Source organism: Microcebus murinus, chromosome 10 (genome assembly GCF_040939455.1).
Source record: "Microcebus murinus isolate Inina chromosome 10, M.murinus_Inina_mat1.0, whole genome shotgun sequence".
Classification (NCBI taxonomy): Eukaryota; Metazoa; Chordata; class Mammalia; order Primates; family Cheirogaleidae; genus Microcebus; species Microcebus murinus.
The window spans coordinates 43,669,570-43,687,624 of record NC_134113.1 but is presented as its reverse complement, the minus strand read 5'-3'; the positions used below and the strand labels follow the sequence as shown (position 1 = coordinate 43,687,624).

Genomic DNA, 18,055 nt, shown 5'->3' with positions numbered 1-18,055 from the left:
CTAGAGTCCTTGGATAGGGTGGATCTGGGGAATGGATCTCAAGCACAAGAGGAAGGGCTGGTCTTAGCCATGATGATCGAAACTCATTTATAATTGTAGGAGAGAAGAGAGACTCAAATACAGTTATTTGGTTAGGATAGTGGGAACTTACGGAAGTTCTCTTTAGATAATTCCTGTTTTCTCAGAAACAGATTCTTACCTGAGAGCTGGGATGTGGGGGAAGATACAAGCTTAAGGAGAAAGGAGATGTAAAATAGTTATATGAATAAGGAGTGTGATTGGATGGGGAAATAGAGCATGATTGCCAGGCAGCATTAAGGGTTCACTCAAGGTTAGTGATGGTGAATATAAAATGGGGTCAGTCAGCATGGTTGTGTTTTCCTTCAGCCTTTTGAGCTACATCCAATTATATGGAGAGTTGGATTTAACTAGGGCTTTTTTAAAAAAAAAGTTAACTCATTTTCTTTCTAGAAATACCTTATAGAATATCATTTTTACATATCATTTTTGATCTCTTTTCTGTTTTTTGCCTGGCTTGTCATTACTAACTTTCTATATAAAAAGAAAGAAATATTCATAGTTCATGAGGGTACAAATAACTTTTTACTATATTTAAAATACCTGTTAAGGCAAATATTCTATATTGGCATTATGACTATGTAAATTGTGCTTGAGTTAATAAAATTAATTACCTCTTTATCAGCTATGAAATGACATTGAAACATTTTGATATTTTTAATTGAAATTTTATATTTATAGCATGAGTGGTTGTGGTATTGCTTTTTCTTATTTGAGAAACATATCCACAATTTGATAGATATTGACATGCTTTTTGAAAATCAGATGTAATGTACAGGAAACTAGACCATTGTTCTAATAATTTTTTTAAATGCTCTTATAGAGTCTAAGCTCATATCATCTTCCATATTGTCATCTCTTTGTAAAGAGTTTTGTGAAATTTTTCAAATTACTCAGTTTAATAAGGGTGACAGCAGTCATAGCTTTTAAACAGAATTGATTATAGAGCATATTAATCATTTTGAGTTTCTTTAAGTTATTTCTTCCTAATTTACTGAGGGTTTCAAGTTTGGGGAATGCCTTCTTAGTTATAAAGTCTGCACTTAATAGACATTAGTATTTGGGAATTGAATTGTCAGTACATCCTTGCACACACTGATGCTAATGTTTCAAAATGTGTTTTTAATGTTGTGAAGTCATTTCTAGCAAAATGTGGATTTTAATTTTTATAAAGTTAAAATCAACTGCTTATAATGATATCTAAACTGAATGCTGTATATATGAAAATAAGGAAGTAATTTGTCCTAAAGATGATTATGGAATATGAATGATAAAGAAGTTGATAATACTTCTTATAATGAATGATGTCATTGTGAATGAAACAAATATCTTTGATTACATTTGATTGGATAATATCTTTTTTTATTGTTTTCAAGTACTATTGTCATGTGCGTTAATGACTGGCATTTTTATCACTAATGTGAATTATGACTTAGTATTACTTTTAATTTATTCAAAATGTTTTCTGCTATGTAATTAAAAGGTTTCTATGTTTAGATAAAAATTCAAAAATATTGAAAAATCTGCCCATGAGGAGGTAGACTGATTTTTGAAAAATATTCAAAAATGTTACTTTATTGCATGTTTGAAATGGAATTTGATGAATTTTTCTTTCATGAAATAAAACTTAGCAAGAAAGTGAAATTAATGGCAAGAAAAATAATTCTGTACTTTTAAGATGTGAGCTTCATAAAATCTGTTTTTTGAAAGGCTTTTAAATATGTGATGATTTTCTTTTTCAGAAAAAGATGTTAACAGAACAGATAGAACAAACAAGTTTTATGAAGGCCAAGATAATCCAGGGTTGATTTTGCTTCATGACATTTTGATGACCTACTGTATGTATGATTTTGACTTAGGTAAGTTCTGTTTTTATTTAAATTAGGAAAAGTCTTAATTTAAAAAAATGTAAATATATTTACTTTAGAATTTAAATTTATTAACCAGTTAGACATAGGTTATAGCTCTGTGGCCTAATTTTTTTTTTTTTTGAGACAGAGTCTCACTTTGTTGCCCAGGCTAGAGTGAGTGCCATGGCGTCAGCCTAGCTCACAGTAACCTCAAACGCCTGGACTCAAGTAATCCTCCTGCCTCAGCCTCCCAAGTAGCTGGGACTACAGGCATGTGCCACCATGCCTGGCTAATTTTTTATTTATATTAGTTGGCCAATTAATTTCTTTCTATTTATAGTAGAGATGGGGTCTTGCTCAGGCTAGTTTCGAACTCCTGACCTCAGGCAATCTGCCCACCTCAGTCTCCCAGAGTGCTAGGATTACAGGTGTGAGCCACCACACCCAGCCATGTGGCCTAATTTTTATAGGGGTTGTTCTACAGGGGACTGGAAACCTAAGGCTATTGTTCCCAACCAGGGAGCCCTGGGTTGCTGTAGCAAAGTCACAGGGCACTGTGGAATATTTTAAATTTTTAAGGGAATTATAGTGATATCTGTAGTACAGTGCTCTAACTACTTGCTGAAATAGTTAAAGGTTTTAACATTAGATCACGATATACCTTTTGATGAAGTTATATCTTTGCAAAGTTGGGTTTTATTAGCCTTGCTGTGATAAGCATGTACTATGAAAAAATAAATGAGGAACAGGAAATGAGGATGGTGGTATCTAGTTGAATTTCAAGGTTTGAAGAGTGGTGCAGTGCTCTAAGTTCATAGGACATAAATACTTACGTTGCTTGGACCTAACTGCTTAATAAATGGAACTATTAGTTATTTCTTTGAGACTAGCAATGCCTTAGAAAAAATTACTGAGACAGTAAGGATGCTGTGAATTGAGAAAGTTTAGGAACCATTATTTGATATGCTTTTTCCTTTGTGAAGAAAAATACTGATTTGAAATCTTAGACAAACACTACAGAAAATTTTATAGGGCATATAGACCTTACTCTCTTTTCTTGATAAGTCTTTCTACCAAGACTGGATTGTAAGGACTAGTGCTGGAGGTAGAAGTAGGAAATTGCATGGGGAAGGAATACCAAGGGGTAGAAAACTTAAGGGGCCAGTATCTTAAGGGGCAAGAGAACTGAGTTGTTCTTTAAAGGACCAACAAATTCCCTAACCATCAACCTTTAAATAAATATGAATAATAGAAAAGTTTCTCAGTTACTTGCCAAGCGAGTAGTTCCCAGCTAGAGGACAGTAGAAATAGATATTTTCCAGATGACTTTAGTAGAGCTTGAGATATCTTTTGGAGAAGGCAACTGAATACCCAGCACATTAAATCCAAATGAACCTTGAATTATGGATACATCTTGCCTGTTTTTGTCTATGTAAATTCCTACTGGCTTTCTATATGTAAGTTTAGGGGAATCTACAGCCTTCGGGCCACGTGTGGCCTTCTGGATTATTGAGTGTGCCCTTTTGACCAAATCCAAATTTACAGAACAAATCCTTCTTCAAATTGAATCATTGAAAGAATATTCGTAGAGTGCTTTTTAGGTTACAGAGTGCTGTCATACTTGATTTGATTATTATTTTAATTCTAATATCGGCCTTTTGAAGAAGTGGGGAAATAATCCCAAGTTTATGAGGAAGGTTATATTGACTCAGAGAGTGACTCACGGTTGCACAAGTAGTAAATAATTGGTCTGGCAGTAGAGACCCAGGTCTTTATTGCAGGCTGGCATTCTTAACTCTACACCTTTAGCACCCCAATCTGTTGCCATTTTAATTTCTGTTACTACTATAGGGAATAGGACCATCGGCCTTGGGAACAGGAGGCGTTGTGCCCCATTCTCTCAGATGGTAATTTTGAGTTAGGAATTCACATATACTCTATAGCAGGAGTTTCTGAATGCTCAGTTTTATTAGGGCATTGTCTCAAACCAGCTAACTAGATAACTTGCCATTTACATTTGTCTACACTAATGCCATGCTCTTTCTATCCAAGCACTTTATTTTATTTATTTATTTTTTTGAGACAGAGTCCCCCTCTATTGCCTGAGCTAGAGTGCTGTGATAACAGGCAACAGAGTGAGACTCTACTCTGTCCGAGCCTAGCTCACAGCAACCTCAAGCTCCTGGGCTCATGTGATCCTCCTGCCTCAGCCTCCCGAGTAGCTGGGACCACAGGTGCTCACTACTGCGCCTGGCTAATTTTTTGTTTCTATTTTTAGTTGCCTGGCTAATTTTTTTCTATTTTTAATAGAGACGGAGTCTCGCTCTTGCTCAGGCTGGTCTTGAACTCCTGAGCTCAAGCCATCCTCCCACCTCAGCATCCCTGAGTACTAGAATTATAGGTGTGAGCCACCATGCCCAGCCCAGGCACTTTTGTTATCTGAAACAGTCAAGGTTCCCACTAATAATGCTGGCCTTATGTGAAGCTAAGATACTCTTTATAAAAGCAGTAGACCCCATTTCTTGCCCTTTACTCATGGCAGAGCAACCTTGGCTGTAAATTTACTCTTTCTTATCTGTGATTCTATCATGTTGAGTTATTTGGCCTCTTAACCTATAGATGAGGTACAGGTATATTTGCATTGAATACAATCTTGTCAGTAGTGAGGAAGGAGACAAAAATTATCAAAAGCAGTAAGAAGATCTTAAGGATGAGTGATTTTTAGTGAATGCAAATGCACTATACTTTAGGAAGTGTCTCTGGGAGGTGTCTTTTTTTTTTCCTTTACAGTGTATATGGATTATGATGATCCTGAATAATCAATAAAAAGGTTAAATTATACTCAAAATGCTGTGTGTACAAAGGCAAGAGAGTGTTTTTGTTTTTTTTTTTTTTTAATGATTTCCAACCCCCAAGATCTTATTTTTTATGCATGATACTCTAAGAGGGGGATAAGCTTCAGTTACCTGGAAAATTGACCTGTATGTAGATTAAATTTTTCATTTTAGTGTAAGAAAATGTACACTAGGGTAATAAGGAGTTCATTTTTCACACCTTCCCACTGAAACAAATTTGCTATGAAAGTAATTTTAGGAAACTACTTTAGCAATTGTAGTAATGCTGATTAAGATGTGCACCAGTCAGCACTAGTGCAGAATCTGAGTGTCACTGAATGCTAATTTAGACAGCTTTAATCTTTCTTTAATTAAAAGGAATTTGTACATTAATTCCACCCTCACAACCCATGACATACTCCACAGAACATCATGTATAAAATAAAATAGATTAAAGGCAGCTAGAACATGAAGATTAATTTGACTACTTGCTTCAGCTAAGACTTACAGAAGAAATGTGGTAGTGATCCCATATGAAAGCTGAAGACTTAAAGTATTAAGTTAGCTTCTTAGAAATTTTTATTCGTTATAACTTAATAATAAAGCACATTTTCCAGAGGAAAGGTGCTTTGTAAATCTTTTGAATAGTACACTTTGAAATAGTTGTCATAGACCATACGCAGTCAGACCTAGTAAAGTAATTCTCTTTTGCACTTTGTTGAATTCAGATTAGATTTCCTTCATGTTTTAATTGACTTAGGCTTTATATTTGTCATTGATTTCATTGTGTCAGTTCTAGGTAGGAAAGTTCTGGTGATAAGAAACTTTTTAAAGTTTTCTTCTGAAACAGGCAGAGTGATGTATAACTGTGTATCATTTCTAATGGAAATATTCCCTCTCCCTTTTAAATATATCTTAAATGGCTTCCATGCAGATGAGATTTGGGTGAATAAAAATGTAAGCTTTAGAAATGAAAGACTGTATTTTCACAGTCTTCCTAAGCTACCATTAAAAAATCTCTATAATTTTAATAAATGTATAAAAGTTACAAAGTTGAATAATAATGTGTAAGTGAAAAGGCTTAATACAAGCTCTTATCTCTTTGTTGATTCAAAATCTGTTCTTAAGTGTGAAAGCACATTGTAAAGCAAGGAAATTGAGGGTTTTATAAAAGAGAAATAATAAAAAAACAAAAAACTCGAGAAGCTTGACATGTTCAGGTGAAAAGAAAAACTAACACTTTTTATTTTTAAGTTAGGGGTCTGGTTCCTTAACTTTCTAATTTTTCTTTCAATCAAGGGCTCTAATTAGTGTCACAGTAGAGAAATTATAATAACATCCAGAGAAAGGTAGTTAAAGTGGTCACTTTAGATACAAAATATTAATTGGATTAAACCCAGTTGCTAGCATTGGTTGAGAGTAACAAGAAAAGAAAGGAGACAGGGATATAGATTATGACTATTTAGAAGAGGTTCATAATTTTGTTTGTGACTCCTTTTGTTTGGGTTACCAGTGGTCTGATTGCTAAGGCAGTTGGACCCTTTTCAGTTCTTATTTTCCTTGGCTCATTCATAGTAGCTTGGCACTGTTGACCACTCTGGGCTTTTCTTCTCCTTGATTCTTGCAACATTCTTCTCTCTTGATTTTTTTCCTTACTTCTCTGACTGTTCCTTCTCAAATCTCCTTTTGAGCATGTACTCTTACAGTTTATCTTCCTCTGGGTTCTCTCTTCATTTGTCTTCTTTCTTCTGATGGTCTTGCACATTATTTTTTTATATTACCCATTCTTTGTAGTGGTATCTACACTAAGACACATAGTGGAAGCTATATATCTGCTTGACGTCTCAATCTAAAGCAACTCATCTTTCTCACCTGATTACTGGACTTCCTCCTTCTTTATGTTCTTTTCTTGGTGAACATCAATATTTGCCTGTTTCTGAATCCTAAGGAAGATATAATTTTAAGTGAAATGGTGATGATATGCACAAGAAGGATACATAAAGGTTAGGTTTTCAGAGACCTTCTTTTTCCTATTCTTTTTAGGATATGTACAAGGAATGAGTGACTTACTTTCTCCTCTTTTATATGTGATGGAAAATGAAGTGGATGCCTTTTGGTGTTTTGCTTCTTACATGGACCAAATGGTAAGAACAGGGATTCCTTCCTTTAATCAAACTGATTTTGACAATTTTGGATGTATAGTCTTAATATAAGATTGATTTTTAAATTTAGCCAACTATGATGGAACTTAAAAAATTACTCCGTGCCTCTTGACTTACTTACTTTTTTTTAAAATAGCTTTTCAAGAGGTTTAGAAATACTGGCATTGTTTTTAATAGAAAAAGTAGATATGTGCCTGTAGTACAGGGAATAATCAAGATTTTAATATTGGTAAATGCTATATTCTGCAGAAGAGCCATGAGTCATTATAGAACATTGATGAAATAGATGAATTCAGTTTTGTGAAGTAGTTGAATTTTCATATTATCTGTTTCAGAGATAAAGCTTAGTCATGCCAAGTAATATCCTTACCTTTTATGAATGTTTTGGATTTTGTTATTATAGTAACTGATTTTTCTCCAGATGTGTTTGAATTATTCGTAACTCTTGACACATTCTTAGTAATTCATTGTTATTTTCCAGAAGTGTGTGATCATTTGAGTTGAACTATGCCTAAATACACATATTAGTAACATTTTATCTATTATCGGTGCTATATCTTTGAGACAGAGTTCTAGGATAACATTGCAAAGAGAGTATTAACAAGGGAATAAGAAAAGTCTTCTCAAGCAATCTATTAGAAAAAAAAAAAGTATTGGGGATAAGAGTAGATAAAGGCATATGAAATCCAAAGATCTAACTACATAGGTCACTGTATTTTTTCAAAATAAAACTAATATACACGATGCTGAGCCTTTATGTCAGATATTGAAATGGGTTGCTTGCAAGGGGATAATAAAGATTTTGGATCTGTAACCATATAAACTATTTTTCTGTAATAATAGGTTTTAACTCAGGGTTTCTGGGATACTAATGTGAAATTTGGAAGTGGTACCCTTCTCTTTTTTCTTTACTTCTCTTCTTCCCCTTTTGCTTGCCTATTTTTCTTTCCTCTTTAAATTTTTCACACTTTTGTCTATTTCTTCAAGTCTCTCTTTTTTTAAAAAAAATTTATTTTTAAATATTATGGGTACATAACAGTTGTATATATTTATAGGGTACATGTGATATTTTGAAACAGGAATACAATGTGAATTAATCAAATCAGGATAATTGGGGTATCCATCACCTCAGGCATTTATCATTTCTTTGTGTTAAGAACATTCCAATTTCACTCTTTTAGTTATTTTAAATTATACCCTAACTTATGTTGATTACAGTCACTTTGTTCCTCAAGTCTCTTGTCCATGGTTTCAACTTGTCCTCACTTCTCTTTAGTTTTTTTCAAATGTATATTTGGTAAGATTTGATAGTTTAAAATGTTCTTTTACTGTTAAATTCATAAATATTCAACTTAGTCCTTTGCCTTAAATTAATGTTTTTGGATTATTTGAAAGGATTATCAATTGCTATAATCTGGTAATATCATAGTTTGTCTTCCTTACCTTTATGATTGATTGACTTGCCTACCTTCTTAGTTCCAATTACTACCAAGTACTGTAGAAACCTGAGACATTTTTATAAAGGTCTGTACAACTCATACTAATTACATAAAAACTGTTTTCTGCATTCTTTGTGTTTTTGTTTTTTATCCTCTTTTCACTAGAGCTAGTATGTTCCTTAATGAAGGGATGTTGTCTTTGTTACACTGGTGGTAGCATACAAGAATTTTCCTAATGCTTGACATGAGGTTGTTCAACAGATTTTTGTAGAATAAACACGTGAATCTTTCCCCAGTGCTTAATTTAAATGTTTATAATAGGTATTCCAAAAAAAAAAAAAAAAAAAACTAACGTGAACATGCTGGACTTAGTTTCTTTTGCAATAATAGTTTTCATTAAAACAAAGCCAATATTGACATGTTCAAACATGTCGGCATGCCGCATGCATATATGCATATATACATACATATGTGTTCATGTATTTAGGTCTCATATATAAAGACTACTTTCTGAACATGTGTAATATATACTTTATAGTCTACTTGTCATCTTTTGTGTGTGAAAAAGATTCAATTTCTTTGTTCTATCTTTTTCACAGTAACTGTTCTGTGTTTGCCTTTTCCATTGAGTATGTTCTGGGGAGCTTTCTAGTCTTTATTCTAAAAAGATCTCTTAGTATATTGCCTACTAATTTTAAAAATAATATTTTTTAAAATAATATTTGGTTGAGGGCAATCAAAATAATCTGATTATGTTTCACTGCATTGCTATTGTTTTGGCATCCTTAAATCTGTGCTGCTACTTCTTAACTCCTTTTTTTTATTTTACAGCTTTACTTCATGTTAGTTTTTACTACTTTTGTGATGGCTGAACCTAATGTCCATAAATTTACTATTGTTGATATTTACATCTAATGTAGGTCTAGGCATTAACTTTGTTATTATGGAAATATTCACAAAGTACAATGATCTAATGAACTTATATCCATTATTCATTTTTTTTTTTTTGAGACAGTCTCGCTTTGTTGCCCAGGCTAGAGTGAGTGCGTGGCATCAGCCTAGCTCACAGCAACCTCAAACTCCTAGGCTCAAGCAATCCTCCTGCCTTAGCCTCCCGAGTAGCTGGGACTACAGGCATGCACCATTATGCCTGGCTAATTTTTTCTATATATATTACTTGGTCAATTAATTTCTTTCTATTTATAGTAGAGATGGGGTCTCACTCTTTCTCAGGTTGGTTTCAAACTCCTGAGCTCAAACGATCCACCCACCTCGGCCTCTCAGAGAGCTAGGATTACAGGCACAAGCCACCACCCTCGGCCCATTATTCATTTTGCCATATAGTTTTGGTCCCACTCTTTCTTTTCCACATCTCTCTATATATGTGCGTACGCATATATTTATTTGCATATACAGTTGAAGCCCTTTGTATATCCATTGTTGATCCCACTTTACCTTCTCTAGTAATAATTGCTTTTTTGCAGTTGGTGTCTGTCATTGTGAGAGTGCTTCTCCTTTTTTTTTTTTTTTGAGACTGAGTCTCGCTTTGTTGTCCAGGCTAGAGTGAGTGCCTTGGCGTCAGCCTAGCTCACAGCAACCTCAAACTCCTGGGCTCGAGCGATCCTTCTGCCTCAGCCTCCTGAGTAGCTGGGACTACAGGCATGCGCCACCATGCCCGGCTAATTTTTTTTATATATATATATCAGTTGGCCAATTAATTTCTTTCTATTTATAGTAGAGACGGGGTCTCGCTCTTGCTCAGGCTGGTTTTGAACTCCTGACCTTGAGCAATCCGCCCGCCTCGGCCTCCCAAGAGCTAGGATTACAGGCGTGAGCCACCGCGCCCGGCCTGAGTGCTTCTTTTTTATATTAGAATGGATATAGCAGTGGCTGTCATGTTGGCACTTCCAAACCAATTCTAGTCTTTGGATGTGTCACAACAAAAATTATCCTAAGAGAGTTAATTCTGCCTTTCCCCTACAGGTCCTGCTGGTAAATGTGGAGAAACTATATCCTGAAGCCTTGAGATAGTCTATTAAAAAACTAGTTTTTAATTCATTAAAGCGAAGCAGCTTATTGAGAATTAGCAGCCTTTAATTTTTTTTTAATCAAGAGTAATTGTTTCTAGGCCACACGTGGTGGCTCATGCCTGTAACCCTAGCACTCTGGGAGGCCTAGGCGGGAGGATTGCTTGAGCTCAGGAGTTCAAACCAGCCTGAGCAAGAGTAAGACCCCATCTCTACTAAAAATAGAAAAATTAGCCGGGCATCATGGCATGTGCCTATATTCACAGCTACTTGGGAGGCTGAGGCAAGAGGATCTCTTGAGCCCAGGAGTTTGAAGTTGCAGTGAGCCATGATGGCACCACTGCACTCTAGCCATGGCGACAGAGTGAGACTCTGTCTCAAAAAAAAAAGGTTTCTAGTCTGTTAATTCTTCTAAAGCACTATTGTAGTCTAAAACTTTTCACAAGGGTTAGGGCCATAGGTTACCGTGGAGGGGTGTGGGGCAAATGAGTTAGAGGGATCAGAATCATTTAAGCAGCCTTTCAAAGCATTTGGTGCCTCTTGGTCCTTTGACTCAAGTATTGGTAGGGAAACTACTCAACTTTAAAGATTGTTAAGAGCATGTAGGCCGGGCGTGGTGGCTCACGCCTGTAATCCTAGCACTCTGGGAGGCCGAGGCGGGAGGATTGCTCAAGGTCAGGAGTTCGAAACCAGCCTGAGCGAGACCCCGTCTCTACCAAAAATAGAAATAAATTAATTGACCAGCTAAAAATATATATACAAAAAATTAGCTGGGCATGGTGGCGCATGCCTGTAGTCCCAGCTACTCGGGAGGCTGAGGCAGTAGGATCGCTGAGCCCCAGAGATTGAGGTTGCTGTGAGCCAGGCTGACGCCACGGCACTCACTCTAGCCTGGGCAACAAAGTGAGACTCTGTCTCAAAAAAAAAAAAAAAAAAGATTGTTAAGAGCATGTAAATAAACCCCAACAATTCTCAAACTCTGTGATCTCAGGATGCCTTTATAGTCTCTATAGACATAGTATAGAGGACCCTGAAGAGCTTTTGTTTGTGTGAGTTGTATCTATTGATATTTATCATATGAAAAATTAATACTGAGACATTTATAAATATTTATTCATTAAAAAATAACAAACCTATTCCACCTTAACATACATTACATTTTTTTAATGAAAAGTAACTTTTCCAAATGAAAAAAATGTACTGAGAAGAGGGATTGTTTTACATTTTTCATTTTTAAAAATGTTTGGTTTAATAGAAGACAGCTGGATTTCACTATCTGCTCCTATAGTCAAGTCTGTTGCAATATCACATGTCATATAGTCTTTGCACTTGTGAGAGAATTAAAGTATGAAATCCAAATAATGTTTCTGAACTTACAGATTCCCTAATGTCATCAAACATAAGAAGTAATTCTTTAAAATGAAGTACATGTTGAAACTAAAGTTAATTTTAATGATGGAAATAATTTGATAAATGTTTATCTCCAAAATGTCTGTTCCTTTCACCAAGTTTTTAATGCTTTGTAAAAAATAAGTGTATCAGCCATTTGCTATGCCTGCATTCTTCTTTATTTAAATCAGATGAATAGAGGGAAAAAAATAATCCTTAGTTTGAGACCCCCTTTTTAGTGTTGGTTTTAGCTTTTTAACTATGTATTTTTTAAGATAACCAATGTGGTATAAGTCTAACATTTGTCCTCCGACATCATGTTTTAGTTATCAATGAATATGTATGATAAGTATTTATTAAATATTACTTGTATTTTAACAATTATTTCCCTTTAAAGCATCAAAATTTTGAAGAACAAATGCAAGGCATGAAGACCCAGCTAATTCAACTGAGTACGTTACTTCGATTGTTGGACAGTGGATTTTGCAGTTACTTAGGTAAGTTTAATGAGTCTAAACTATACTAAGCAAATTATAGGGCAATGCACAGGAAAAAAATGTAAAGAACTCTTTTAAAGAAATGCATACTCTACTGCTGTTCCTTTGAAGAATGAAAGTGTGGGACTTTTACAAAGATAGTTATCTTTTATAATTCTGTCTCAAAAATTTGATTCATAAAATGTGTTTTTTATTTGGTGGTGAGCCTAGAAAAGAAAAGTGAGCCTACAAATTTCAGATGTTTCCTTGAATTATTACAAAGCAAATTTTTAGACTTTCAGTTGCCTAAGAAGCATAGAAAAATTTGATTTTGAGAAAGGTCACTGTATTTTGACCTAATTAGCATAAAAGTAAACTCTATTTGTATTTTTTTTCTTTTGTATAGAATCTCAGGACTCCGGCTACCTTTATTTTTGCTTCAGATGGCTTTTAATAAGATTTAAAAGGGAATTTAGTTTTCTAGATATTCTTCGATTGTGGGAGGTGAGTTCTTAAATTATTATACAAATATAATATTATGAAAAGAAACAGTTTATTCTGTAGAGTATAAATGGATTATGATAGCCTAACTGAAATTTCTAAGGCAAGTATGTTCCAAAATTTTGATGGATTTGTAGCCTATCTTTAAAAATTAGTGATCTCAAATCTCAAACTGAATATCTGGTCTTTTGGAGTTGCTTTTTCTAATCACAATCCCTATGAGATTTGGGTCCAAGAGGAATTCTAGAACAAGTTCTTTAGACCATTTGCTGCTTGTGTTCTTTTTTGGGGAGACTTGACTTTATGAGAGGCACTCTGCCACATCTGGTGTGGAGAGAACTCATTATCATGTTTTTGGTGTACATCCATTTTTTTAACCCAGGGTAACTTTTAATGAAAAACAGAAAATCATTTTGTATTTTCTTCTGAAGTATCTGTCAATAACAGATCAATGTGGTTTGTAGTAGAATATTGGCGTAATGACTGATTGCAGCCTTATCTTTATAAAAACTAAGGGATAATAGAAATTCTCCCAAGGAAAGACTGGGGAGACAGTCCATTTGGATAATAAGCACACCTATATACGATGGAACCCTAGTGCCCTCTGAGGCTTTTACAGCTGGAAATCTCTTCCTATACAGTTGATGACTGCTTCCAGTAGAGAAGGGGATATGCTGATTGAAGGATCTTTGCTTTATGCTCATTTCCTGTATTCTGAAATTAGGAGTAAAACCCACATGCCCTCTACCTGGAACCATACTTAAATGTTTTTCAGTATTTTAATTTCTTTAAAGGATGAATTAAGAATATTATTACAACATAGCTAGAATAATGTCTTAATCTGTGTTTACTAAATACATTTAAACTTTTATTGAAACCTTTGAAGTGAATTGCATTGTATTTAAACTTTCAACAATTAGATTTAGTTTGAGAATTGTTCAACTTGATTTACTCTTTTTGAAAGACATTAAAAACATATGAGGTATGTTCTAATAATATTTATTGTTTGTGTGGGTCTTTTTATCTTTCCAGAAAAGATATTATTATTTACATTAACCTGGGGGAAATTAAGGCCCTAAATTTGAGGGTATTATCTATATTTAAGAATTGTAACTATTCATTAAACATTTTATATATTTGAGTGTAAATTTGGGGTAGTTGGTTCAGTTTTTGTCACATTCAGGGATAATCTGAGTCATATAATATGTGTTTTACATCTTTGGAATGTGGAACTATCTTTGGGTGTTATTGAGCCCATGTACTGTATAACTGAATCTTTTTTTTATTTCTAGGATTTAGGCTTATTGTTTTTTTCAGGGACTGAAGATTTACAAGTGAGAAACTGAAGGTTCAGAAAACACTGAAAATGTCTCTAACCCTTACACCTTAAACTTAACCTTGTGGGTGTGGCTCCTTTATAATAACATGTATCATATTGGTTAGACTCAGTGATTTGCTTACTGTAGTTATCTAAAGAACCTCATTTAGAATACAGTATATTTCACATAATGTTAAACTTGATGATAGTTAACTTTGTAGGTAAGACTCTACTACCCCTCATTTCATAGCTAGAAAAACAGTGGACTACCCCATATAGGCAACTTCTGCTTTGCATAGAAGTCATTCAGTGTTCAGCATTGTATCTATGAGGAGAATATTGTAGAATTGATATAGTTTACTAAATAGTTCTATTTTTTTAAATAGGTAATGTGGACTGAACTACCATGCAAAAATTTCCATCTTCTTGTCTGTTGTGCTATTCTGGAATCAGAGAAGCAACAAATAATGGAAAAGCATTATGGCTTCAATGAAATACTTAAGGTAGTTATTCTTTTAATTTAAATTTTAGTATTTTGGCTTTTCCCTCAATTTGGTGGTCCTGATATACAGAACATTTCCTTAGATCATTATTGAATCTCATGAGTAACTTAAATTGCATCAATAACACTTAGTGCTAGGACTGACTCTGTGAGAATGAAAGTTCAGCAAATACATATTAGCCAGTTATTTTCACCTGGCTAATTAGGAAGAAAAGGAAATTCAACAAATGCTCTTTTATGTACTTTAGTGTTTGAAAAAGGAATTGTCTTTTGTTTACAACTTTGAGATAGCTGACTTGGGACAGCTGTTGGATTTAATGTTCCATGAGCTTATTAACTATTCTTAGCTTTAAAACTTGAAATAATGTAATGAAAGATATATTGAATTTCCTCCATATTTGTAATATATGAGTATTTTTTTTTTTTTTTTTTTTTTGAGACAGAGTCTCACTTTGTTGCCCAGGCTAGAGTGAGTGCCGTGGCGTCAGCCTAGCTCACAGCAACCTCAATCTCCGGGGCTCAGCGATCCTACTGCCTCAGCCTCCCGAGTAGCTGGGACTACAGGCATGTGCCACCATGCCCGGCTAATTTTTTGTATATATATATTTTAGTTGGTCAATTAATTTATTTCTATTTTTGGTAGAGACGGGGTCTCGCTCAGGCTGGTTTCGAACTCCTGACCTTGAGCAATCCGCCCGCCTCGGCCTCCCAAAGTGCTAGGATTACAGGCATGAGCCACCACGCCCGGCTATATGAGTATTTTTATTTTAAGGATTTTATCTGCAGTGAAATATAACTGGTAATAAATTGTATAGTAGAATGTAATAATGCTTTCAGTTTCAATTATCATTTTATATTGTTGATACTTTTTAGCATATCAATGAATTGTCCATGAAAATTGATGTGGAAGATACACTGTGCAAGGCAGAAGCAATTTCTCTACAGATGGTAAAATGCAAGGTAAAGTGTTTCAGATAACTGCAAGATTTTTTGTTTGTTTTCGATGGGTTGAGATCAAGAAAAATTTTTCTTAGAAGTAAAATAAATGGCAGTTTTAACAAGTTGAGGGCAGACACAAATCATTGGCTGCCCTTTTGCTTTACCATTATAGATTTAAAGCACTTAATTGAAAACAGTTGACTAATTATGCCAGATAGGAAACATTTAATAATAAAGCAAAATGTAAAAGTAATGAAAATATTTCCATAACAATTAAAGAGGCTATAGAATTTAACCAAGCAATGATATATTACACAAACTAATGAATACAGAATTGGCTCTCATATTAAATATATAGTATCTCCAAATAAAGACAGATGCTAATCAGAAATAATTAAATGAATAGTATTTAGTCTATGTTACTACATTTATTTTATTCAAGCTAGATAAGTATACTTCTGGTGGTTTGGGGCTTGGCATTTGCTTTTTTTTTTTTTTTAAAGAGACAGGGTCTCACTATGTTGCTCAGGCTGGCATCAGACTCCTAAGCTCAAGTGATTCTCCCACCTCAGCCTCCCAGCCAGAGTAGCTGGTACCACAGACACTTGCCACTGTGCCTTGCTTGTGGCTCTTGCATTAATTATTATGAGAATTCTTGTTTGGTCCTTGTATCGTTTGTTCGTGGATCCAAACAGTTGATCCAGTTCTACAAATATTTATTTGATAGCTGTTGTATTCTAAAATATGTCAGCCAGATACTTTTTACCTTTAAGGAACTTTTATTTACTGAGAGAGAAAGATAACTATAAATAAGATATAATGTCTGATAGCTCATTCTAATTAAAAATTACAGACTGGTGTACAAGAAAAAAAAAGATATAATATTATTATGAAGAAGAGAAAGAGATAAATGCCAAATATTAGAAAACCATGTTTGTGGAAGTGTTGGGGTGAAATGAAGAGTAGCTAATTTGGAAGATGTCTAGGAACCACTTACAAAAAAAAAGAAAAGGTGGTTAGAATTTCATTTGGAGTGAATAAGAAAGTTGTGAGAAGGGTACATGACATTTATACTCTTAGAACAAGTGTTGAGATTCTGGAATCAGTGCAGTTTTAAAGAGAAGTATTACTTTGTGATTATTTTTCTTCTCTAGTGGGTGATGGTTTTGTGTTTGGTTTTTTCATATCCAGGAATTGCCACAAGCAGTCTGTGAGATCCTGGGGCTTCAGGACAGTGAAGTTACAACACCAGATTCAGACACTGGCGAAGATGAAAATTGTGGCTTGGCACATCCTACATCTGCATTTCAGAGTAACACTTTGCCTACACTTACTGCCAGTGGAGCCAGAGATGACAGCCCAACACAGATATCAGTGTTCTCAGATGTCAGCAGATTAACACCTGCATGATCATTTTTCTTGCTTTTTTTTTTTTTTTTTTTTTTTTGAAGAGACACTTTGTTGCGATTCCTTTTCAAGTACTTGAAAGTTGGAAATTTAAAATCTTGGTATTGATCATGCTTTAAGGTTTATGGAAAGAAAATGTACTGATGTTCTTGCATTAAAGCTTTACAAAGATTTAAACTAATTATTTTTGTAGTTACTTCTACCAAATAGCCTTTCCTTTTCGATAACATTCCTTAGTATTTTTATAGCCAAGTACATTTTATTTTCTTGATGATGAACTGGAATTGGATAAATATTACAAGTGGATGAGTTGGAAATTATGCACTTTGAAAAACATTCACTTTGTTTACTCTAAGTTTAGTGGGTCTTGAATTTGATTAAATTAAATATTGAGCCTTTATCGCATTCAAAGCTGAGAAATTGTTACCTAGTAATGAAATTTTCAAAAAGGATTGGTTTTTTTCCTATTGTTTACAGCAATGCTCAGCTTAAATATTTATGCTGGTTGAATGTGATTTAAATTGGACATTTTCATCAATGCAATTTAATGTGTAGATAAAGAACTATTTCAACCATTAAGTGGATCGGCAGTATATTTTTTACATTGAACTTTTCTTCACTTGTATATAAAGATGATAAGTACTTATTTATGAGTATAAGAAAGGTTAGGCATATTTTCTTTAACTGAATAAACTTGACTATTGATTTATATAACCTGGTTTGCCAAAATTAATACATGGCTTCAATATGAGATCTTTTTCAAAACTATTTTCTTAGCATTTATTTCATGAGAACTACCTTCAGATCTGTACCTGGTGTAATTTTACAATTAATTGCTTGTATCCTCATTTTATTAATAATGTTTATTATCTTTCCTAATAATGCATTAACTGATTAATCAGGTCTTTAAATTTTTATAAAATACTCTTTGCAAAAAGCTTATGTCAACATTTCAAGATATTATCAGGAGTCTCAATATTTTTTTGTATATGAACGAAGCTGTTGTTTTTACCATGCAGTATTGCATGATTTTAAGTTATATAGAATTAACATAACTGATTACATTTTAATTGTAATTTGTTAACTCTTGTATATATTATTAAAATAAATTTGAAGTAGTGTTTTCAGTTAAA

The 18,055-nt window shown here is 34.0% G+C and overlaps 1 protein-coding gene across 3 annotated transcripts in view; it reads left to right on the top strand.

The window, feature by feature from the left end:
* The window catches only part of TBC1D15 (TBC1 domain family member 15), a 66,926-nt gene extending 48,871 nt beyond the window's left edge, over positions 1–18,055 (top strand). For all 3 annotated transcript variants that reach the window (XM_012738840.2, XM_012738839.2, XM_076007164.1), the window contains 7 exons: positions 1,821–1,937; positions 6,806–6,906; positions 12,177–12,276; positions 12,662–12,759; positions 14,461–14,577; positions 15,450–15,536; positions 16,707–18,055. In XM_012738840.2, coding sequence (XP_012594294.1) covers positions 1,821–1,937; positions 6,806–6,906; positions 12,177–12,276; positions 12,662–12,759; positions 14,461–14,577; positions 15,450–15,536; positions 16,707–16,925 — 839 coding nt within the window. In that variant the 3' untranslated portion in view covers positions 16,926–18,055. The remainder of the gene's footprint in view (positions 1–1,820; positions 1,938–6,805; positions 6,907–12,176; positions 12,277–12,661; positions 12,760–14,460; positions 14,578–15,449; positions 15,537–16,706) is intronic.